The following is a 24,673-nucleotide window of genomic DNA, read 5'->3' as shown; positions in this document are numbered from 1 at the left end:
AGGTGTTTGAGAGAACCTGTAGGTGTGGCCCCAGGGGACATGGTTTACTGGGCATGGTGTAATGGGCTGATGGCTGGAATAGGTCTTAGTGGTCTTTGCAACCTTAATGATTCTATGAATTTATAATCCTTTCACTCCGGGTTTCATTTCAAGCTGCTCAGATGAGGAATGTCAAGCATGGAGAAGTAGTCGAGCCAAACCACAGAGATGTTTACTGCCTGAATACGGCTATCACTGATGCGCATTGCACAGTGCCAATGGTGCTTGCCATGTCAGTGCTACCAGTACCAATGTCAGTGCCTGCAGCAGCAGCAGGGATGGCACCTTCCCAATTGAGCAACACTGCTACCATCCTGCAGTGTTTGTTCGGCACCTGAGCAAAAAGTTCAAAGAAAATTCAAGCAAAAGCCACCGAGCACATCTTTTTCCATTTTCTTTCTAGTTACACATCTAACACATAGTAATAATAATGGGATATTTCCTCCTGAATCACAAGATTCAACGACAAGCCAAAAGCCTTACGATTTCTGGTCTCCTCCGTAGTGTATGGGTTCAGACGGCGCACCGAACACATCCCAGAAATTAAAAATTAACTGAGTCAGGCAGTTACTGCAGTTAACAGTTTTGGCGCCGCACAGCCCCGCTCTCCCCGCGGGGATCCCTCCATCCGCCGCCACATCGCAGCGGTCCGAGGGCTGCGGGCTGCGAGCAGCCGGGGCCGGGCGGGCAGCGGGGCAGGTGCTCGGCTTCAGGGGGCACGTCCTCACTCCCACCCCTTCCGCCGCCCGCCGGGACCCCCGTCCCACAGCACAGCCCGGGCAGGGGTACGGCACCGCTTACCGCAGCTGCTCGCCGGTCAGCAGGACCTCGGCCATGTGCTCCAGCTCGGTCGCTTTCTGCTGCATGCTGCTCATGCCCTCCTCCATCGCCGCCGCCTGCGGGCACAGCGCCGCGAGCTGAGGGGAGCGGGCTCCGACCCCCCGGCCGCAGCTGCCGCCGCTGCAGCCCCGATCCCCCTCTCGTGGCCGGGGGCACCGGCAGCCTCCCCCCGCCGCGCTCACCTGGAGGAGACGGAGCGCCGTTTCGGTTCGCTTCCCCCCCCCCGCCCCCCACCCCCTCCAAAACCCGCCCCGCTTCCCGTGTTATTGTGTCACGGGCGGGGAGAGAAACACATGGCTGCGGCCGCCGCGGCACGGCTCGCCGAGGCAGCAGCGGCCCCCCCCGGCTGTCACACGGCAGGGAGTCACCGGCAGCCCCCGGCACGGGAGCGGCTCTGAGGGGGAGCTGCGCTGCGCCCCACGCCCCGGCTATGGGCTGCGCGGAGCTGCCCCCGGCCGCGCTGTCACGGCCGCTGCCTCCCTCCGCCCGGCTCCCCGCGCATCCCCCTGCGGCCCGGGGGCCGCTCTCACCCGTTGCCCCCGTGCCGCCGCACCTCTTTGTCCCTCCGGCGACGGCGGCCGCAGAATTCCTGGGGGCTGAAAAGCGATTCTCGCAATATTCAGTCTTTGAGATGGGAAGTGCGAGGTCGTGAGCGCCTTTTGTCAGCACCGCTGGCGGAAAAAAGCACCAGAATGGAAACAAGTCCAAGGCCACTTCTGCAGTGGTCCAAGAAGGGATTTCATTTGCAACAACGCATGATTAAGATACACCTCGATCTCATGTGCACTCATTGCCTTTCTCTCTGCCTGCACACACTGTGTGCGTGGAAAACTGCATCTGCTTCATATTTGCAATATTGTCATAGTTTGATGACCAAGACTGTGGCTTCAGAACAAGGATAAGCACTAACAAGGAATCACGTGAAGGAATCGAACCCAGTATAAAGCAGGCTGAAAAGAAAGAGGAGGTGGATCTCCAAACAGCCCCGGTAGACTTACAGTATTTACGACTAAAGGAGGCTCGATTAAAATAATAATAATATTAATAATAATAATAACTTGGAGTCAAAGAAAAAATGGACAAGTAGTTGGAAAATAAGCCCAAGGAGGCTTAGTAAGCAGACAGCAGCCACGTCCAGCTGTGGAAATTCTCTGCTAAAAATAATTGGAAGCTAGGCACGCACTTGCAAGAAGTTCCATATATGCCTTCTCTGCAGTTCCCTAGCATCTGTTCATAGCCACTTGTGAGATGAATATTGGACCAGGTGCACCTCTGGTTCAGCCCAGCACAGTCACAGTAGGGAATGTCTCAGTGTGTCTAAAAGAACCCCACTGACCAATGGGTGGTGAGTGAAGAAAAACCGAATCTGCCTTCATGTCGATCATAGGCCAAGGAGGGAAGACTTAGGAGTGCAAACACTGCAGCTTGAGTTTGCCTCTTGCCAATCTGGAAGACATACATTTATGTCAGTACTTGCAAACACCCTCTAATCTCGCTCATACTATAAGTACATGAAGTACACATTCACGGAGCTAGAAACAAAAAGGGAATTGAAACAACCATCTCATCTGACCTTATATTTCAGATCAAGAATTTGCACAATAATTTGTGTCAAGCTCTTTATCATGTGGCTGAAGCAAAGAAATCTCAAGAGAGTGTTGTTGTACATTTATATTATTGTGGGGCTTTATCACCTGAGTTTGGCTGATTCAGCTGTTCCCCACCTCTAAAAGGGTGAAATGCTGCCCTGCTCAGCTCTGGCTGCACATCCTTGCAATGGGTCTTATGCTGGTTTCCACACCTTCAGCACCTCTGCTGCCACTGGATTCGCTGAATGGGCAGAGCAGTCCACAGAATGAGGCTTCTACTGGGCCAGTAAGCAGAGCTGTGCAGGGGGCTGTGGATCTCATGGGCCTGGAGCTGACACAGAGGTGGAGTGGGCCTGGGTGACCGAGGGCAGGAATAGAGAGGAGGAAGAGGGAGGGGAAGAAGGGGAAGAAGCTGTCTTTAGGCAGTGACAAGCCAGCAGCTTGACTCAGGGTGCTTGTGGAACTGCAGCCTGAAACACATTTCTTTCCTTGCATATCAGATTATTCTCTCAGGTCACTGCAATTTCCTGTACTGAATTATTTAATGCTCATAGGCTGCCATGTTTGCCTTTCCACACTGATATCCCATTTGTAATTTGTTCCACATGTTCACACTGAAATATCTTACAGCTACAGTGTGCTTCAAAGGAAGGGATTAGGTATCAATCATCCCAAACCTGATGTCTCTCCTCGACGGTTAGCTGACATAACCCCAAAGGATCACATTTCAGAGTCAAGACCAAGAATTAAGCTACATAAATTGACCTGTTTGGATATTTCTAGCTTGTATGTTTTCATTGCACAGACTGCTATAGAAACGTGAGATCTAGCAAAAGATTAAACTGTCCTGGTCCTCCCTCCCAGGGCACACTGACCTCCAAGACCCTGACACTGCGCTGAGAGGTGGGAAAGCACAAGAGATCCTGACAGCTAAGTTACTGAGAAGGAGAAAGACTTTCCTCAAGGTAAACTCTGGGAAGCAGATGAATATATACACATATATTTTGTATAAACATAGGAACAATTTCAGGAGCTGCTGTTTATTTTATATGTGAATGCATGCTTGGATTTTACCTTAGCATGACTAGAGTTAAGTGATAAGAGCTGAACTTGGTGATCCATATTAATAGTAGAATCACAGAATCACCAGTGTTGGAAAAGACCTCCAAGATCACCCAGTCCAACCGTCCACCTACCACCAATATTTCCCCACTAAACTACATCTCTCAGTACAACATCTAAATGTTTCTTGACCACCACCAACCCAGGCAGCCTGTTCAAATGCTTGACCACACTTCTGGAGAATAAAATTTTCCATAAAATCCAACTTGAATCTCTCCTGGCACAATCTGAGGCCATTCCATCTCGTCCTATCGCTGTTACCTGGGAGCAGAGGCCAACCCCCTCCTCACCACAACCTCCTTTCAGGTAGTTGTAGAGAGCAATAAGGTCTCCCCTGAGCCTCCTCTTCTATGACTGAAGAATCCCAGTTCCCTCAGCTGCTTCCTGTAAGATCTGTGCTCCAGACCCTCCACAGCTTTGCTGCCCTCCTCTGGACACGCTCCAGGGCCTCGATGTCTTTCTTGTAGTGAGGGGCCCAAAACTGGACACAGCACTCAAAGTACAGCCTCACCAGAGCTGAGTACAGAGGGATGATCACTTCCTTGCTCCTGCTGGCTGCGCTGTTTCTGGTACAAGCTGGGATACCACATGAACCCTTTCCAAGTTGAGATATTCCACGATTCTGTGCTATTAAGGTAGCTAGCTAAGGTTAAGACATTCCTCATGCAAAAGTGTGACAAACCTTTGAGCTGGAGCCCAGCGACGTCCTAAAACTCATCCTCCACAGCATCCAGAGCAATGAGAGCTGCATATGTCTGGTGGAGAGTTGGTAGCACAGGCACTGGGGAAACTCAAGTCTTCCAGTACCTGGTGCTGACAGCAGAGGCTCTCTGACATACAGCAAGGCACAAAGCCACACATTTGAGCCCCAGAGTTTGTGGCACTGGGACATGACCCTGTATTCAAGTACTGACTTTAAAAGCATTCTAGTGATTTGCATAAACTTTGTTATTGCATTGAGTAAACAAACAAATGGTAAAACATAAATACCTACAAAGTGAAATGAGAATATTGCTTTCGGAACAGTGTTTATAGAATATTACATCTATACATCTGTGGCCTAAATTTTGACTTGATAAATTAATTTAAGGTTAGATAAACTAATTCCTTAGTCCAACCAATTAATTTAATGCAAACTTAAAGTGAGACATTCATATGAACAATTTACCAGTGTTCTTATGTACACTTCTCCTTCCTTCTGTGGCACTGTTCACATAAGACTGATCTTTCCTTGCTGGGATGACTAGATCTTTTGGAATAGGAAAACGATGGAGAAATCATTAAGGCATTGATTAAGGCATTGATTATCACATGCAAAAGATGGTGAAGCACTTCAGGGATAGAAGGTACTGGCAGATGAGCTGTTCAGTTGGTTTGCAGTTCTGGTTTTCCTAACATGTTTTGTGTAAGAGCCAGCATTATGTAAACATCACATTTTAAAATTCCTGGTTCTTCTCATACTGAGAAAGCTAGAAAAACATACGGTTTTGGCCTTTAATTGGTCTCTCTTCTAAGTAGATTTTGCAACACCCTGGAGATGGAGTGTGTGTGTGGTTTTGTGTGGTTTTTTTTGTTGTTTGATTGGGTGGTTTTTTTTTTTTTTCTATATCCCCATGCTTATTTGCAAAGAGATCTCACTTGTCTTTGTGTTTCAGCTGGTTAACTTCCTCAGTACCAGAGGTCTGGCAAAGAAAAGCAGAGAAACTACCAGGTATTGTCCAGCCCGCCCTCCTCTTTTCATGCTATGTACAATAGCATTTTCCATTCTTGGCAGTGCATAGATTACATTCATTGCTGTTCATTTGCTGCTCTGAGCTTGAACAATTTAAGTTGTCTGTTGGAAACTGGTTAGAAGAATCAGTGCTTGTGTGATTCAAAGGGCTGAATGCATCTGGCCAGGCTAATTTTAGTCTTGTGATAAACCACAGGAAAAGTCAGCAAGTTTTCACACACACACACACACACAAAAGGGGGGGGGGGGGGGGGGCATGTTTTATACTTCTCTTTTTCCAATATAACATCCAAGTTCCTGCAGAAGCCACCATGATGAGATAACAGGAGGATCTATCACAATTAATTAATTTTCTGAAAGCAAGGCTATGAAATGTCTAACATTTCAGCACGAGTGAGACTTGTATCTGTTCAGATCCTTACATTTCATTATCGCTGACTTGGAAATCGTTATAATAACAAGATGAAGTATAGAGAAAAAGACATTTTGATCCCGAGAGATGCAGAGATGATCTAAAAGGGGCTTTCCGAGCCTATCCTTACTCAGCTTTTCCATTTTGTGTTAAATACCCAGGTTCTCTCTGGGTCAAACGTGCTGAGACTCATATGCATGCTGATGTCTAAAGCACTACCATGAGGCAGATACATGTTTTAGGCCTTGCTCCTGTCAATGGAGAAATATTTCATGGAAATGAACAGCTTCAGTAAGAAAAAAAAAGAGAAATCCATATCAGACCTGTAGACTCAATAACTGTTGACAGTGCACTCTGCTAAACTCGCATTTTTGTTAGCCAATATGCAATTGATTTCTGCACTCTCAGTGATGTCATTTGTTCTGTTACTCTGGAGTCCCTCTATGTATCTAATATGTATCTGGAACAGTTTGTAATTTGTCTCATTTTGCACCTTCAGCAGTTTTGTAATAATTCCTAATTTTGAGCATCACAAGAATATTTACCTGTAAAACTGGTAGGAATGTTACTCTTTGAACATTTCATATACATTTCCATTAGTTCTTTCATTTTTGTTGCTTTGTTTTCTCTTATTTTATCCTGCACTTCATTGATAGTAATTACAAACTCATGCAGCCTGAGTTGTGCCACATCACACGTTTAGCCCAGGTTACAGTTCAGGACTTTTGTAGTAACCAGGCTGGGGCTGGGAGGTGTGAGTCAGCTGGCAGGCATGACTAACAGCTGAGAAGGAGCTTCTTTGTAAACCACATCTCAAGTGTGAAGACAACTCCTATATTCTAAGTGGTAAAAGACAGCTTCTTAGGCTGTCCACCACCTCGGTGTTAATATGCCCTGCTATCTGGCTGTGAGATCGAAAACAGTTTTGCTTAAACCATCGTGGCTTCAGCTGGCAGCTTGACTTTGCATTGAACCCAGCCTTAAAGGCTTATGCACATTTAAATAAAAATTGCCTTCTCTTGGGAAGTAACACCTGGGAGTCCAATCCCCCTGCTAAAGCAGGTTCCCTATGATAGGTAGCACAAGTAGGCGTCCAGATGGGTCTTGAATATCTCCATAGAAGGAGACTCCACAACCTCTCTGGGCAACCTGTTCCAGTGCTCCATCACCCTTACCATAAAGTTCTTCCACATGTTAGTACAGAACTTCCTATGTTCAAGTTTTAGGCCATTGCTCCTTGTCCTATCGCTACACACCACTGAGAAGAGCCTGACCTCATCCATTTGCCTCTCACCTCCCTTTAGATATTTATAAACACTGATCAGATCCTCAAGTCAGTCTTCTCTCCCCCAGGCTGAACAGCCTTTCATCATACAGTCACCATTAACCACACTGTGTCCTGCCCTCGGGTAGGGCTGTGCAGCACATGGCACTGAAGAACACAGGCCTGCTCCTCAGGTGGAGGGAGGGGCCTCTGGGACACAGGCACAGCATGCTGCAGTCATGCCACCACTGCTACAGGATAGCCAGAATGCTAAAACCTGAGGTATAAGATCTTCTGGAGCATCCGCATCCACCAACAGCTGTTCTCTCTGGCCTAACTGGTCTCTGTGAAACGCTCTATGCATTAAATACGTGCGTGATCGCTCTGCCACCCAGTGGTCCTTGCAGGAAATGGAGTATCGAAGTGCCTGTCAGAACATCGTTGCGAACAAAGGAAAGGATTGTTAAAAGAAGCAGTAATTTTTGAAGGGAAAAATAAACAGGAGGGTGAACAACTATTTACATGGGTTGATATTGATAGGACAAGGGGGAATGGCCTTAAACTGAGACAGGGGAGGTTTAGGTCAGATATTAGGAGGAAGTTTTTCACACAGAGGGTGGTGACGCACTGGAACAGGTTGCCCAAGGAGGTTGTGGATGCCCCATCCCTGGAGGCATTCAAGGCCAGGCTGGATGTGGCTCTGGGCAGCCTGGTCTGCTGGTTGGTGACCCTGCACATAGCAGGGGGGTTGAAACTCGATGATCACTGTGGTCCTTTTCAACCCAGGCCATTCTGTGATTCTGTGATTCTATGAAAAATCTTTAGACAGTACAATCTTTGCATAGGATTGCAAACACAAACATACTCAGCTGTCATTTATTTTTCTACAGACTGAACACCAGAATTACTATTCAAGGTAGTAAAAATAAAGCCAATAAAATACTAGTAAGTTAATATTCTCTTTCACAAATGTGTCCCACAAGTAGGTGCTTGTGTTGAGTTCTCAAAATATTTGAAGATGTCCTGGAGTGCTGAAGCAATGGGATAAGATTAGGAGAGCATTCTTCTAAAACAAACCAGATACTGCATCATGCTGAGATATTTCAAAATGATCGGCTATGGCCAGTCCTTTTATTGCACTGCAGAGTACCAGAAATCCTTACAAGGAAACAGCTTTGCTGTAGCTCTGCAACCAGGAAACCAGGTGCCGTAGGAGCTGGTGGAAGGAGGCACGTAAAGGGGCTGCCGGGATGAAGCAGGACAATAACAATCTTCTCACATAAGAACAGATTCTGGTCTGTTGAAATGTAGAACCTAATAGCAATATTGTCCAGGTTGAACTGCAGTGGGAGCACTGTCCTGCTCTCAGTAGCTCAGCAGATGAGAAAAGAAACAGTGATTTTGTCTGGAAAGAAAACTTCAGCAAGGCATATACCCATGAAAGTGGGGTGAAGTGAGGAGAAAAGGCACATGAAAGACTGTGAAAAGGAATGGGGAGAAGATACAATAAAGAGGAGAAGTGAGACTTGAGCTGAAGAAAAGAGGGAGAGAATCAAGCAGGGATGAGAAGCTGGAAGAAAGACTGAAGCCACAGAGCCAAGCTGAGGCAGAAGTTGGAAGGAATAAATTTTCTTTGTGATGTCCATCAGAGCTTTTCCTGCCTATATTATGCTGTCTTCGCAGTGGGATGCTGCCTGTCTCCACAGCAACCAGCAGCCAGGAGACCTTTCTTCCCTGCCCGCATTGACTGCCCTCTGGAGAGGTGCCCTCAAATTGTCACTCTTAGAAAAGTCAGAAAAGAGAACAGTACAGAAAGCATTTCAGAACACTCTCTCACTGAATATCTCCAACACAGAAGTGAGCTGGCCACACCTGTACATTTCTTACAACAAATTTGGCAGACCCCAGCACCCACTCGCTCAGGAACAAAACTTGCACAGACTCCTAATTTTCATAATTGCTTTTGATGTTTCATTAAAACTATTTTTGTTAGATCTCCAAGGAAGGCTTGACGGGCAGCATCTCACCTCAGGCCTCACATTGCATCACTTCTCAAGCAGTTCACAATGAGAGCAGCTTCATCATCCACTTACTCAACAATTTCCTAAGGAAATGCAATTCAATTAGGCAAGGCCTGTGCCAAAAACTGACATGTAGATGGGAGAAGATGAGATTACCAGGATCTCTCCTAACTGTACAGGCAATAAATCTATTTTTTGAGTTGGCCATAATCGCAGATCTCCACCAACACACCTGTGAAATGAAAACAGAGTTACTCTTGTTCTTTGGTTATAGCTTACCACGTGATGGCAAACTGTTCAGTATCTCAAGACACTGATGCCCCTTGCGATACACTCACTGTTAACCTCACAGAGTTGTACGAAAATTCCAGCTACTCATTGACACAATGGGAAAACAAAATGTTTCGTCCCACAACAACCTCTGGTATTCAGCAGAAGGAAAAACAAATTGCAGACAGTTAGGATTTTCAGAATAAAATGTTGGCATGTTTGCAGAGTTTTTTGCAGTTTCTTGTCAAGCACGTTGTGTGGGACTAAAAGGGACAACCTAGTCTCTAGATGGTCTCCTAAGTGCGTTGGGGAGCAGGGTGGGAGGGGAATAGTTCTGCTTCTCCAGACATTCAGCACCAAGGGGAAAGCTGAGAAGGACAAGGTCAAGCTAATGTCATTCTTGGAATTCTTGGAAGGCTACAGCCCAAGGTTTAATGAGGGTGATGATAGAGAGTCAGGGGTGCTTTGTCAGGTGCTGCAGCTCACTGCCAACACATTCAGTGGACAATAAGGAACAGATATGCTACATGTATGGTACTGGTAGAGAATCAGGGTCATTGTATAAAAAAGACATATGCAGTACACAGTGTTACAGCACAGTCATGAACCTAGGTTAAAACTGATTAAATTCTCAGAATTCTTCAAAGTAATTAAAAAAGATGCTAATAAACTCCTCAGCTTTTCCTAGTAAAGGTCTTCTGGGACTATGAGCCAGAGAAGAAGGATGATTTATGAACCAGGGGACTCTAATCATTCTAAAAAGCTTCTGTCCTGCAGAACAATGAATCGTAGTATATGCTAATTGCTATAAAGGGAGTTTCTAGGCCGCAAGAGGAGAAATCTTTCATTATTATTATTTTTTAATTCTTCCAGACCATGGAATATTCTCAACTGATAATTTCCATTCACCCTGTCCTTCTTATTCTTATGTCATAGATTTACCTGAGTTACTTGAGCACTTCACAAACGTAAGCACTGGATGTTCTTCTTCTCCATACTCATCCAGTTTCCTAGGGATTTGCAAAATGGCAAAACCCTCTAATTTATTAAAAATAAAAATAAAAGAATTACACAGAAACAGATTCTTGTTCTACAGTTTCTTGATCATGCCAACACTGATTTCGACGGACAGATATGCTCATCTGTGTTGTTTTAATTTGCCCTGTGTAAGGGTCTCCTATGTAACGCCTTCCCAACGTTGTCTTCATGGTACTCATCTGAATTTTCATCCTGCTGTTTCTCATTGTCATTTTCCTATGTTGCTGCACTTCTCCGTTGCATACTCTCCCACAAATGGAATATTGGAAGCATATTCCTGACTATTTTATATTTTGTAAAATATGCTGTATTTTACCTGGATTTTCTTCTCACATTGTTTTATTATTTATTAATGTATTTTTAATTTCAGACTCATGCAGGTGTAATGGGCACATCATCTGCAGAACGTTTTGCTGTGATGTACTTGCAATGCTTTGCCCTAGCGATGTCTCAGAAGCTACAAATATATAAACTGCCAAAATAAAACTTTCTGATGTTAGTACATACTGTGCAGATACTGGTTAATCAGGAAACAAGGCCATATGTGATAACTTGCCAGATGACACACAGTGATGTTTATTATGTCACTATTAGTAAGATCTCCAGACTGAAATTTAGCCACAAAACACTATGAAACACTACTGAAAAAAAAAATACATAATAATTCCATGTGTCTATTATATTTTCTCATGCTTTATTGCTTGTGGCAAGGGTTCTCTTCATGAACACCAAATAAAGAGGGACACTGACCTAGGTCATTGCATTGCTTACACTAATATTTAGGTCTGATTACATGTTTATCTTCTCCTAATTTGAATGTAACTGTTTTGAACTTCTCTGTTTTCCCACTGAGACGGGCGAGGAAGTGCTTATCTCAGTTAGCAATGAACTCTCTGGTTTCTCTAATAATTGTATGAAATATTCCTCATTTGAGTCTTGGACTCATCTCCTGCCTTGTGGTGCTTTCCTGGCTGACATTGTCAGATACCAGTATTTTACAGGGACGTGATAATACACAGTAATTAACTCCTACAACTCAGAACATGTGAAGTGCTGTTCTCTGTTTTAGCTATCTATTCATTTGGTAAAAAAAAGAAAAAGAAATATATCTAACTCAAGAATCAATTCCAGTGGAGAGCAGAAGAGTGATCCAAAGAGTCTCAGTTTACGGAGGGTGCTGAGTTATGACTTAAAGCCAGAATGCTGTGATTAATAGATGAATACATCACAAAGGTTAACCTTTCTGATTTTTTTCCAACTCTTCTGTGGATCACACTCATTTTGACTTTCACAGAATCTCTCATGTTCCACAATGTGTTGTATAGAAAGGTTTTTTCTCCTGTTGTCCATAACTTGTTCATTTCAGTGGTATTTGCCACTTCTCACAGAATAGATACACATATTTCCTTAAATTTATAATTGCTTACACATCTATTGTATCATCTTCTAAATTTGTCCAAACTGAAGTGATCGAACCAGGTAAGTCTCTTTTCTGTGAAAATCAGATGTCTCAGGAGGCCCTTTTCTGTATCTCGTGTAGCAGCTCACAGGTCAGAATGTCATGCTTTATTCAAGGTAGGCGTACACAATGGATTTATACAGAGGCACAGTTATAGCCTGGTATCGGGCTGTTGTTTTTTTCCTTGCTTTTATTTTTCTAAGACAGAAATGTAGCACACTCAGTGTAGACAGTTATTCTACTGTTGTCTCACAGAAGTCTATGAAAAACACTGAAATATCATTCAGAGGTTTGCAGCCACATCCACTGATCCAGCTTCCACGACCACCTTCTGTGTTGAAATACGATGGATATGTCAATTGATAAATAATTCCCAGCAATGAGGAACTGTTGTTTAATAGGCAAAAACGTAATGTTATCATTAAACCTAATCCTTGAATTAAGTTTTGCAAAGTTTTAATCAAGCTGAGCCTCTCTTGTGGAGTAATTTCCAGCAACTGTAACTGTGAACTGTGTAATTATCAGCAGGCTGATAACTTGTTACTTGTTACAGTATTCAGCTTCAGCACTGAGCCAATTTTCCCAGTGCTGCCTTTGCTATCTTATTTTCATAGCTACCTATGCTGTGCTTTGAAGGTCACTCAGAAGTTTCTACTGTGTGCATCTTTGACATTTAAACACCCCATTACAAGTAGCCCAAGCTTCTACCAGATTTTATTATAGTTCCAAAATACGTGAATTGAAATCACACCTAGAAAGTCATCCTCCTAATGTCAATCTTGATGTCTAGAGCTTGATACTGATGATGTGTAGTGTTACCACAAATGTTATCTCATAGTTCACTGCTTTGTATCTTAGCCGTAGAGCTTTGGAGTTATCAGAACCTACTTTCTTTAATTTGTCACAGCTGTCCCTGATTTATTGTGCTGTTCACATCCTTGATGTTTATATCCTTGTTGAGCCCTTGATGAGCCCTGGGAAATGTAATACAGTGCCAGGAACTTCAAAGGCAAGACTATAATAATCTTCAGCAATCCATTTTGTGTTTTGCTAACTTCTGTCAATGTTTGTCGACAAGATTCTGTTAATACTAATTTCCATTAACATTAGTCACTTGAAAAACTATACCAAAACTAATCTTGCTTGGTAGCTGACTTAACTCCTGCCTTCCCCCCCGAGGTCTGCTGAGGATGCAGGCTGTTCAAAGCTTCGCACTGCTGTGAAATCACATCCAGAGAGTAATGTTCAGTGGCTCAATGTCCAAACGGAGATCAGTGACGAGTGGTGTCCCTCAGGGGTCAGTAATGGGATTGGTGCTCTTTAATTTCTTCATCAATTACAACAATAGTGGGATTGAGTGCATGCTCAGCAAGTTTGCAGATGACAACTGAGGGCTGGGATGCCATCCATAGAGACCTAGACAGGCTTGAGCTGTGGGCCGAGGTTCATGAGGTTCAACAAATCAAAGTGCAAGGTCTTGCACCTCAGTCACGGCAATCATGTTGCCATCAGTACAAGCCAGCGAATATAAGGATGGAGAACAGCCGTGCTGAAAGGGACTTGGGGATACTGGTGGATGGTAGGCTGGACACGAACAAGCAATGTGTCCTCACAGCCCAGAAAGCCAACCGTATCCTGGGCTGCATCAAAAGAAACGAGGCCAGCAAGCTGAGGAAGGGGATCCTGCCCCCTCTGCTCTGCTCTGGTGAGGCCTCACCTGGAGTACGGTGTCCAGATTGTCCAGATGTCCCCAGATGCTGAGGACTACACAGTAGTAGTCCTCAGCATGAGCAAAGCCTCGTACAGCGGACTTTAGAAGGGCGATTCCAAGCAGCCCCGTGTGGAGCTGCCCGCCCCACCAGCTACAGCCGGGCGCTCCACCGGCAACCACAGAATCAACGCAGACCGCCCGCGCCGGCGGCGCCCGCCTAAACGCTCCGCCGCGTTGCACCGCCCCGCCCCGCCCCGCCCCCTGTGGTTTGGCGCCGCTTTCGGACAGCGGCGGGCGCCATGCGGAGCCGCGCGGAGGTGGACGCTACGCTGCGCACCGCTAAGCTGAACCCCGCCGAGCTGCTGCCTGCTGTGCACTGCCTCAGCTTCGGCCCGCAGGGCGGCGCCGGCGAGTGCTGCCTGCTGCAGCTGGAGGCGGGGCTGTGTGCCGAGCTGGAGGCGGGATGCAGGTACGGGCCGGGGCCGCGCGGGGTGCCCGGGCACTGCTCGTCTGTCGGCATACCTGTGGCGGGGGCGTGAAGGGACGCGGCTTGTTCAAGCGCTCCTTGACGGGAGTCTGGGACGGTGCTCTCAGAAAGATGGCTTCGTTTTGGGAGGTGTTGTGTGGAGCCAGCGGTTGGACTCGCTGATCCCTGTGGGTCTCTTCCAGCTCGGGGTATTCCATGATTATTTCATTGAAATAGCTGTCCTTTCTTCCTTTACCAGCTGCAATGCCACTGATGTAACACAAACGTTTGAAGTGATGTAACGCTAGAACTCCCCCTAAAGTCCTCAGAGATCATAGAATGGCTTAGGTTGGAAAGGACCTTAAAAATCACCAAGTTCCAACTCCCTGCCGTGGGCAGGGCTGTCACCCACAGCTCAGCTGCCCAGGGCCGCATCCAGCCTGGCCTTGAGCACCTCCAGGGATGGGGCACCCACAGCTTCTCTGGGCAGCTGTGCCAGGGCTTCACTGCCCTCTGAGTGGAGGCGGTGATGTCTGTTAGTAGGGCTGGTCGTACCCAGGGGAAGGTTGATGGGGTGCCACTTGTTCCCAAGTCCTCAGGCTCAAGTGGTGCTGAGGACTCTTAGGGCATAGCTAAGCTTTGTTGTATTGGTGTTGTATCCTCATTAAGAAGCTCTGTTTGTAAGTATGTGAGCCGAAGAAGGAGCTGTGCTTTGATTCTTGTCTGGAAGTATTAGCTGATTATGGTTTTTTTCTGCTTGGAATTAGTTGTGAGAAAATATGCAAGTTTCTCTAAGGGCACTGCACAAGAGACAGTTTCTATTTGCTTCCCGTTCCACAGTGGGCTAGTTTCAGTCCTCAGTACAGAACAACTTTAGCCATAATCTACTTTCTGAGGTTCATGAACTTTAAGCATCATTAACCCCTTGTTTTGAGGATTTTGTGTGAATAGACAGGTGAGGAGGTGAGTCCGTGAGCTGTGTAAAAGGCCTTGGATGCCTGTCTTTCAGAGTGGGAAAACTCAAAAAGAAAAAACAGAAGATATTTTAGATTAATTGACAGTTACGTCTTTACATTTTGGTATAACATGACTGCCACTACTAAGTAGAACTGCGGTTTGTAGCTTCTTTACCAATTTGTAAATGTGAAAAAATATCAGATGAGTTTACTAGGTGTTCATCCTCAAATAGAGGTACAAATACATGTTTTTGTGTTTTTTTGTTGGTTTTTTTTTTTTTCCAGCCTGGTAATCCGTGGTGAAAAGGATGAACAAGCAGTGTTGTGCAGCAAAGATAAAACTTACGATGTGAAAATAGCAGATACCTCAAATATGCTGCTGTTTATTCCTGGCTGCAGAACTCCAGAAGAGCTGAATGCAGATCAAGCATCTTGTAATATTATTCATTCGCAGGTATGCCTTTCTGGGTTTATTTGCTTGTTTGCTTTAATTCTTGAATCCCTTATTCTCTGTAATTTCTTGTGTTTTTTTCCAAGATGCTTACGTGAAACCTTGAGTGGGATTCAGTTGCCTAAACATAGACTTGCCGTGCCATTTTAGGTGCTTTGTGGTATTGGTGTAGCTGTAAGCTGCCACTCCAGAAGGATGCAGATCTCCTGTAGCTTCTTTGTATATCTGACAGCCTCAGGAGATGTCTTTACAAACATGCCTTAAACACAAGGGGCACGCTATACCTTTGGGTGACCAAAATGGCTCTAGGGCTCTTGTGTAGGCAACTGAACGCCATCTGTAATGTATGTTAATTATTGTTTCTAAGAAGTTCAAACTTACGTTTATTTTGAGTGGATAGTAATTACTTGTGGTAAGTATTAAAAGATTTCAAAGAATATCTGATTTCTCAGTGTTGGCAGCTATTTTTAAAATAAGCTGTTTGCACATTGATTCTTATGAGTGCTTTCCCCAAAAGGCAGATTTTACCATGTCATTATTATGTCTTAAATACAGATATATATTCAAAGTTTACTCTTTTTTGCAACTAGCATGTGGGGAGATTTGTTGGAGTGGGTGATTTTAGAGCTCTGAGTTCAAAGAATTCATTGTTCTCTGCTGTTCTGAAGTGTAGTTAATAAAATTCTTCTGAAAATAGTTCAGAAAATATTATTACTAGCCCATTATTTGCTCTAATGGATATAATGACATCATTGAGGAGTAACCCTGCTTGTCCTTAGATGAATATAATAATCACAACATTAATATCATCATTTCTTCCATGAAGTCATAAGTTCAGCTAGTGGAAAAAGTTAATTCAAACTAAAATAGATGAACGAGAAAACAATTTTCTTCCATATTCTTCTTTGTTGTGCTCAGTGATCTCACTAATCTCTGAAGTCACATCTGTCAGCTTAATGGAAATGTGATTTGTATAGGAGTAATTTCTTGAGTTCTGTTTCTGAAAGCTTTTTTATGTTCTCAAAAATGTTAAATGGTGTATTAAGAAGGCAAACTGTGAGACACTGCAAAAGGTACTGTTTGCTCAGTAGTTTGGGTGCTTCGTTGCCCTTCTCTTGGACTCTCATGGTCACTCTTTGTACCACTTTACAGACTGATAGTTACAGCCAGAGCATCAGCCATTTCATTCAGCTTACACAGACTGGCTTTAGTTATGAACTTTGAAGTGTAAATTGGAGCAATTTATTTTCTTTTCTAGGCAGCGTGTCTGTAATTTATCTCGATTGCTCAGAAATGAACTTGGCAGGAAAAGAACCTGAACACTTACAGAAATGCTATTTGACATGGAGGAGGAAAAACAGAATTCTATTAAAAAAATAGCTGAAATTTGTGTTAAGCAAGCTACATCACAGTGGGTTATAAACTGAGTTTTCTCAGTGTCAGAATTTGAATGGGATTTGTTCTACATGCAGATTGTTTACTTATGGTTGATTTAAATGGAACATTATTTCAAAGTTCTGTTTTCTTGTTTTGTGGTTTTCTTTTTTAAATGGATGAGCTTTAAAAACAAGTCTGAAAAAGCATTTAGGATATTTATTTGACTTTTTCATGGAGGCTTTTTTTTACAAGGGACTAATGTTTGGGACAGTAGTCATAAATCTGCAGCCTGTTCCACCTCTGCCATTCCGTACCCACTGCTGTTGCAGTGGAATCAATACTGGAAGGCTTTGATACTCTCTGTTCTTAAAAGAATCTTCTAATAAAAGCAAGCTGTTCCCTATGAAACACCTCAGGATTACTTGTAAGATCAAGATTTGTTAGATTAGTGTAGTTGAATTGATTACACCTCAGCTTCCTGCTGGACCTTTTAAATCTGTGTGGAACCAGAATAACAAATAGCTATGATGTGTTAATTGAAACAGAGATGTTGTGTTTATTGCATGGAAGTATAGCCTACTGTCTTAATGTCTGTTTTACTTAATCTTAATGATGTGAAGTTTCATGTATTGAAATGCAAAAAAAAAAAAAAAAAATATGAGTAGATCCCACTCATGGAAAGAAGGAGGGAAGATGGAAACAGGGTAATATAGGAAGGGTTTTTATCTTAATACTAAGTTCTAGACAGCGATTGTGTGACAGCCTATCATTTGTATGTAGAGATGAGTTGGTCCCTTAGTCATCTTCACTGCAAACATATATATTATCAACCAGCTATGGGCTCATTCTTTGTTACTATTGGTAATCTTTTTTTGACTGAAAATATTACAATGATTGTTTCATCTTTAAAGTAGTTTCTCCATTAATATATTATTTTTTCAGTGACTAGATGAAAACTTTCTGCTGATGTTTTAGTTAAGCTCCTTTGAATCCAAATTGTAGATTAAAATGCTGTAAGAGTCCTTGTGTTTTCTTGTAGATCGCTGGCTTCTCCAATAACTACTGGGAATTAAGGAGATGTCGACCTAAACTGAAGAAACTGAGGAAGCTTCTGATGGAAGATCCATATGAAGGGCCAGATAGTGCGAAAGATCAGACTTCAACAGTGTCAAAAGTAAGTTATCAGTAAGTCCACTGCCTGGTAGTTGGTAATGGACAAATTAAAGTGAAGAAACATTCTATCATCTATCATTCTATCATCTATCTATCTATGATGATGATGATTCTTAACTAGAAAAATAGCTTTGCTGATGTTTTACAGTGTTGCTTTGAATTAATTTTTAAGCCTACTACACATTAGTAACTTTTAGCACTTATACTGACTATCTGGTAAGCTATCGGTTTTCCAGTAATAAAAGAATCAACACTGAAAGAAATTTGTAATTTCCCCTTTTATGTGGAGAGTTTCTTGAAGATACATGGTTTAGGAAAGATAGAATACATTCAATTTTCAGTCTTGCTGTGAAAGTTTATTATGCCTGCTTCAGCTAATTTGACATCCTGGGAATGCATGGCACAAAGACTTCTCCCTAGTTAGACTGGTTTATATATTAATCATCCTTTGAGAAACTGCTGTAAATTGCAGAAGTTCCAGAGAGTGGTAAAACTTAGAAAACTCAGTCTTGGGGAAAAATGTCATCAGTCTTCTTTCTTTCATTACAGCGTAATGCATTTTACGTGCTTGCTGAAGCAAAACTGGTGTAAGAACAACCTGTTTTATTTCCTTTATTTTCCCTGTTGCAGTATACAACAGAAGATTTGCTAAGTCTGATTCAAGCAAGTGAAGAGGAAATACTGCACCAGCTGCAGGTTATAGGTGCCTGTGTAATTGAAGGTATTTGTCTCTAAAGGATCTTCATTACTTATCATAGAATCGTAGGATGGCTTAGGTTGGAAGGAACCCTAAAGATCATTCAGTTCCAACCCCCCGCCATGGGCAGGGTTGCACCCCACTAGATCAGGCAGTTTTCTGTCTAAATTATTAGTTTTTTCCACATCTTATCTCAGGATGGGAATACCCAGAGTCCTGTAATGTTCCTCTAAAGGAATAAAGTATTTAAGTTTCCTTTTAACACTGATTTTTTTTTTTTAAATTTTTTTTCTGTTTGGCAGGATATTGGAGAGTTTTAGAATTTGACTATGAGATGAAACTCTTGAATCACGTGACTCAGCTGATAGACTCAGAGTCCTGGCCTTTCAATAAGGTTCCTTTACGTACGTGTCTTGAGGAGCTTGGACCTTTAGAGCCCACGTAAGCAGTTAATTTTGGTACTTAAAGTTGTCTAAGCTGAGATTAATGATTATTAATTAATTCATTATTATTTATTAGAATTGTTTTATAACTCTAGATTCCATTTACTGGGGCATTAATGATAAACTTTCTTTGGCTCTCAAATATGCAAATGGCATTAGTAGCTCTCAGCTGTATCTACCTAGGAGAACACTGCTATTAGCTTTTTGGAGGACGGATTAGTTCCAAACGTAATGTCCATCTAGTTGATTCCTTGACGTAAACCAGCACCATAAGCTGTTTCCTTACTTCTTTTAAATGTTTTTCATGTACAGACCCACAGACTACAATTTATTATTTTGTAATATCTGAGATGGGTTGGTGTTAGGAAGAAGAAAACATTTTGGACCATTCAGTTGCCTGCACCTGCTTATGGATTTTGGTTGGTTGGTTTTTCAAATGCTGTTGTTATTAATTCTTCATAGTCATTATGTAAGGAGATCTTTATTTATTTGTCTTTACACTGCGATCTGGGATTGAAAGATCATGTTGGTAGAACAGATAGGTTAGTAAACCGATTTAGTGCCTATTGGCAATGTTTACATTGGTTCAAAAGCAGAAACAATCACAGAATGATCAGGATTTGAAGGGAATTCTCAATCATCTGCTCTAACCATTAAATGTTACTGCTGAATTGCAACTGATGGAAGTACTGTGTGTTTAAAACTTAAGTTACTGACCATGTAAAATACTTGCCCTGAAGCTATAGCTAGCCAAAGTTGTTTCCCTCTCCTGTACTGTCACAGATGATCGTATTTTTCTTGTGTAATACTAATTCAGTTAGTGTTCAGTTAGTATGAGCTGAGTTTCTTTTACAGGGATCAGGAGTCATTACATAATTTAAGGTTACCATTTAAAGTCTTAAGTTTACAGTAGGTTGTGTTTTATGGTTTTTTTGCTTGATCTTGCTCAAAAAGAAATTTTGCTTTGGCGTTAATATCTGCAGCTAGACTGGAGTTAGGCTTAGGTTGGGGGGAACCTTAAAGATATGTTAATTCTACCCCTCCTGCCATGCGCAGGGTTGCCAGACACCAGATAAGGCTGCCCAGGTTCCCATCCAACCTGACCTTGAATGTCTCCAGAGATGGAGTATCCACAACCCCTTGGGGCAGCCTGTGTCAGTGCCTCACTGCCCTCTGAGGGAAAAGATTCTTCCTAACATCTAACCTAAATCTCCCATCCTTTAGCTTAAAGCCATTCCCCCTTGTCCTGTCACTATCAGACTGTGTAAAAAGTCAGTCCCCTTCCTGCTTGTAAGCTCCCTTCAAGTACTGGAGAGCTGCAATGGGTTCTCCTCAGAGACTTCTCCAAGCTAAACAAACACAACTCCCTCAACGTTTCTTCACAGGAGGGGTGCTCCAGCCCTCTGATCATCTTCATGGCCCTCCTCTGGATCTGCTCCAACAGCTCTTCATATGTCTTGTGCTGGGGGCCCCGTGCCTGGATGCAGTACTCCAGGTGTGGCCTCTAAGGGCAGAGTAGAGGGGGACAGACCTTCGCCCTGCTGGCCACCCTTCTTTTGATGCAGCCCAGCATACTGTTGGCATTCTGAGGCACAAGAGCATACTGCTGACTTGTGTCCAGTTTTTTGTCCATCAGGACCTCCAAGGCCTTCTCCATAGAGCTGCTCTCAGTGTGTTCATCGCTGTCTGTACTCGTATCTGGGATTGCCTCAATCCAAGTGCAGCACTCTGTACTTGGGCCGTGTTAAACCTCATTAGATTCTTGTGTGCCCACTTCTAAAGCCTGACCAGGTCTCTCTGGATGCCATCTCTCCCTTCTATTGTTGTCAACTGCATGCTTGCTGAGACTGCACTTGATGCTATTGTCTATGTCACTGATACACATGCTGATGAGCACTGGTCTGAAGATGGACCGCTGAGGGGCAGCACTTGTGAAAAGTACATGAAATGTATGATATGAATAGGAAATGATAACACAGTTTTAAAAGTTGCCTTTTTTTTTTCCTCAGAGAGATGATAGAGCATATTCTTTCAAGCTATGGAAGGAAATACAGTGATGATGGTGAGTTTGGAAAAGCACATATGTTTTAAATTTGAAAAACAAAATAGTTCCTGAGTAACTGAAAATTTTATGAAGATGGCTCAAACAAATTAATGTGCTACACTAAAAGTAAACACTGAGTAAAAGGAAGAAGTAAATAGTGAGTTAAAAATTAGTAAAATTGTTAGAGGAAGTTCCATAGGATAAAGCTGCTAAGCTGTATGAGACACTGGAGAAAATTAATGAACTGACGGACCTGAATTTATATATTAGATATTCACAAACAATAGTTTTGTGATTGAAGATAGATTGCTTGTAAAAATTGAATGCAATCTCTTTATAGATACTGTAGGAGATCTTGGATGTCACATATTTAAGCAATTGATAGTGCTATTAATTGTGCAGTGGATTGTTCATCTCCCTGAATTCATCTTGTGCGAAGCAGACACCTTACGTTTCCTCCCCTGACCTGCACTGCAAGATCAATTCATGTTGGCTAAATCTCCATTGCTTGTCTTACATATAATATACATACATATACGTACATAATATGTCAGTGCCTTCATTTAAATTCTTTTCCATGGCTGTTTTCATCTCACCTTTGACCAAAGTTGAAATTGCACACCACCTTACAGGACACAGGAGAGCAGTTCTAGTGATACAGATTGTCCTTCTCTGATTAGTATATTGAGGCACATTACACACAGAATAGTTTTGAATTACAGGGAGATTGAAAGGTAGAAGGCAGTGTTTATGGCTGACTCTCAGAGAACTTCAGCCAAGTAAGTGAGAATAGAAAGAAATTCTCCTTATTCCTGTAATCTGATATTACAAGGATGACTGCAGAAATAGAAGTTTCAGTTGTTCAACTAAGGCAGCAAACACTTTAATACAAGACATGCAGAGGTAGGAATACTGTGGGAAAGTATTACTGAGAAAAAGAGAAAAGATGATTTGTTCTTCAGCATGAGGAGATATCGTTGAAGAAGACTACAAGAGAATGGAAATTTGAGGCTGTTCTCCGTTCTACTATCAAAAAAGCAAGAATCCAAGCTGTTGTGTGTTTTGTTTCTCAGCAGGGGAAGTTTACTTCGAAATGCGTGAAGATAAAATATGCAGAGCTATAGCACAGATGCTTTTGAAAAATGCAGTTAAATTCAATCTGTCAGAGTTTCATGAAGTCTGGCAACAAAGTGTCCCTGAAGGGATGTCAACGAGTCTTGATCAGCTTAAGGTAAAAGTATAAAGTATAAATTATTTAGTGTTATATCTAGATTTTATTGACTGGGGATTGATTGTATTTCTGTCAGCTTTTAAGTACTATTTATGACATGCTCCTTGCAGCTAGCAGTGAGTTCTAGGAGGCTTTGGAGATACAGAGAGTAACTTCTTGTGGATTCACTGTAGAGCGAAGAAAGTTAAATTGTTTTCATTTTAATTAAAGCTTTTTCTGTGATGCTGATCTACAGGGTTTGGCTCTTGTGGATAAAGCCTCACGACCAGAGACCATCTTTCTGCTAAAAGTAGAAGACTTACCTGAAGATAATCAAGAAAGATTCAACAGCTTATTCAGCATACGGGAAAAGTGGACAGAAGTGGATATTACCCCTTATATCCAGTAAGGATATATTAAAATAACACTGTATTAAAAAAAAAAAAAGTAAATTCAGCAGAGTTATGCTATAATTAGAGTTCATATTCTTCCCTTTCTGCATGGCTGACTTTCAGCTATGTAGTTATGTCTGAAGTACTATGTTTTAAACTACTACAAATTCTACATGAATAGAATCTCCACTCATGGGAGCTGTAGCTATATTTGTTCTAGACAAGCTATCTTGTCTAGAAAGCTGATCCCACTGAATTTAAACGAGAACCGATTTGCTTGAGGCAGACTTGAGTTAAAGAAAATATCCTGAACTTTTATTTAGTCTCCATATTTACATCTCAAGAGATGTATAGCAGTAGTGCTTCCTGTACTGCATCCTTTGTCCTTTTGTCCCACGTTACAATGCTATGTGGAAGACCCAGCCAGGATGTGTGTGGACAGGCATAAATGGTAACCCAGAAGTTACTTGCATTAATTTTTCGAGTGGCTCTAAATTGAATATAATTATTTCAAAGCCTAACTGTTTTTGCTAGTTCTAGAGAGCAGCAATAATAATTTAAAACAAAACCAAACCCTTGCTTCTCAAGGAAATCATGGTCTTTGCTGTTCCTTAGATTTCAAGCTAAGTTCTACATTTTAGGTAATGCAAAGCATTCAGAGTTACTCTTGTGGTTTTCTTTTCTCCCCAATACCGTAGTCCAGCTTATGGCCATATTTACAGTGATTTTGTTGAACATCGTGTATGTGAGCATGCCTAATGCTAATGTCATCTACTTTATTTCCTCTGTAGAGACTTATGTGCAGAGAAGCAGACAGTTGGTGCGCTTCTGACAAAATACGCTCGCTCCTCAGTGCAGAATGGTATTAAAGTTTATAATTCCAGAAGACCTATCTCATAAAAAATACTGTGTTAATAACTGAGAATATCGTATGGAGTAACAGCGAATGTTGCTTCTTCCTCCCCCTTCTGGGGAAAGGAGTTGTCAACAAATGTTATGTGGCATTCTTGAACTGAAGCAGCTGAACTTTGTGAACAACTTTAGTTTCCTGCACAGATAAGTAGAATGAGAAAGATCTTGCCTCCTCTTAGAAACCATAGTGTCTGCAGCCCATTTCCACCTTCCTTTGTCCACTTTCCTTTTTCTTTGTGTTTATAGTTATGCTGGAAGTCAAGGTTCTTGAATATGATTTAGTTGTCTACCCATACACTGAAGACTGTCATTTAAAAATTAAAACCTTAGTAATACTTGAATCAAATTGATTTTAACAGCAAAGCAAAATGTTGAGTCTTTTGTTCATTAGCAAGCATTTTTAAGCATGCAGATTTTGTTGCTATATTGACATTTAGAATACCCACAGCTTCACAAGCTCATGAATGGATTACTTTTAACTGAGACTAAGCTGGTTCTTTTTGTGGCCTTGAACAACACAGATGCAAATTGGTGGTAGTTCAACACTTGGCAAAATGGCCTTTTAAATATTACAGAGAAAATACATTATCAGGTTTGTAAAATCAAGTCTGAAGATATGAGAAAATTGTGTTACGAGGTTCCTATAAACTGTCATTAGAATGTAGCTGATGTAAAATTCATCTTTTAAAGAAGCGTGCCTTTTCTTTAAAGAGAACTTGCAAAACTTAGTAACATGAATTCTTACAGTTTGGTATGGAAAAAAACTGCACATAAAAATTGTGCCTTGAAAACTTAGGGTGGAATATTATTTTGCTTGGAGCAATTAATAAGAAATTTGCTATGATATAGCCATAAAATTGAGTGCCTGTAATTGAAGTTTCTTGATTATTAAAAAAAAGTTTGCATTTGTCAATGAAACAGTCTCATTACTAAATGTACAGTTACTAAATGTAAGGTGAGCAGTGGAGGGGGATGGAAGAATCAAAACCAAAGAATTCTACTTGTACATTTTCTGGATTTTTTTTTTTTACAAATAAAAAGCTGAATAAAAGCTA

General features: G+C 42.2%; 2 protein-coding genes and 1 long non-coding RNA gene across 7 annotated transcripts in view; 2 read left to right on the top strand and 1 right to left on the bottom strand.

Moving 5' to 3' along the window:
• Positions 1–1,512, bottom strand: part of DEPTOR (DEP domain containing MTOR-interacting protein) — a 73,067-nt gene extending 71,555 nt beyond the window's left edge. For 2 of the 5 annotated variants that reach the window (NM_001199502.2, XM_015283071.3), the window contains exon 1: positions 841–1,099. In NM_001199502.2, coding sequence (NP_001186431.1) covers positions 841–926 — 86 coding nt within the window. In that variant the 5' untranslated portion in view covers positions 927–1,099. Of the gene's footprint in view, positions 1–840; positions 1,100–1,409 lie in introns of those variants that run through there. The other 3 variants (XM_046920743.1, XM_025147135.3, XM_015283070.4) reach the window with 3 other exon arrangements.
• A 123-nt stretch (positions 1,513–1,635) lies between these two features.
• LOC121109907 lies at positions 1,636–9,580 on the top strand. Its single transcript, XR_005857644.2, has 4 exons — positions 1,636–2,175; positions 3,333–3,433; positions 5,246–5,301; positions 8,144–9,580. It is a non-coding gene; the product is annotated as an uncharacterized LOC121109907 (long non-coding RNA).
• A 4,175-nt stretch (positions 9,581–13,755) lies between these two features.
• Positions 13,756–24,673, top strand: DSCC1 (DNA replication and sister chromatid cohesion 1). The gene is made up of 9 exons (XM_004940016.5): positions 13,756–13,966; positions 15,205–15,373; positions 17,787–17,921; positions 18,551–18,641; positions 18,920–19,058; positions 21,070–21,122; positions 22,178–22,335; positions 22,571–22,719; positions 23,498–24,673. The coding sequence occupies exons 1-9, from the start codon at positions 13,797–13,799 to the stop codon at positions 23,604–23,606; spliced, it is 1,173 nt and encodes a 390-aa protein (XP_004940073.1). The 5' UTR covers positions 13,756–13,796; the 3' UTR covers positions 23,607–24,673.

Source organism: Gallus gallus, chromosome 2, assembly GCF_016699485.2.
Source record: "Gallus gallus isolate bGalGal1 chromosome 2, bGalGal1.mat.broiler.GRCg7b, whole genome shotgun sequence".
In the NCBI taxonomy this organism is placed as follows: Eukaryota; Metazoa; Chordata; class Aves; order Galliformes; family Phasianidae; genus Gallus; species Gallus gallus.
This window is presented reverse-complemented; position numbering and strand designations above follow the sequence as displayed.

Coding starts and splice junctions, on each gene's coding strand:
- DSCC1 (XM_004940016.5), top strand. CDS start 13,797: ATGCGGAGCCGCGCGGAGGTGGACGCTACGCTGCGCACCGCTAAGCTG. Junction 19,059..21,069: donor CTTGGACCTTTAGAGCCCAC/GTAAGCAGTTAA, acceptor TTTTTTCCTCAG/AGAGATGATAGAGCATATTC. Junction 22,720..23,497: donor GATATTACCCCTTATATCCA/GTAAGGATATAT, acceptor TTTCCTCTGTAG/AGACTTATGTGCAGAGAAGC.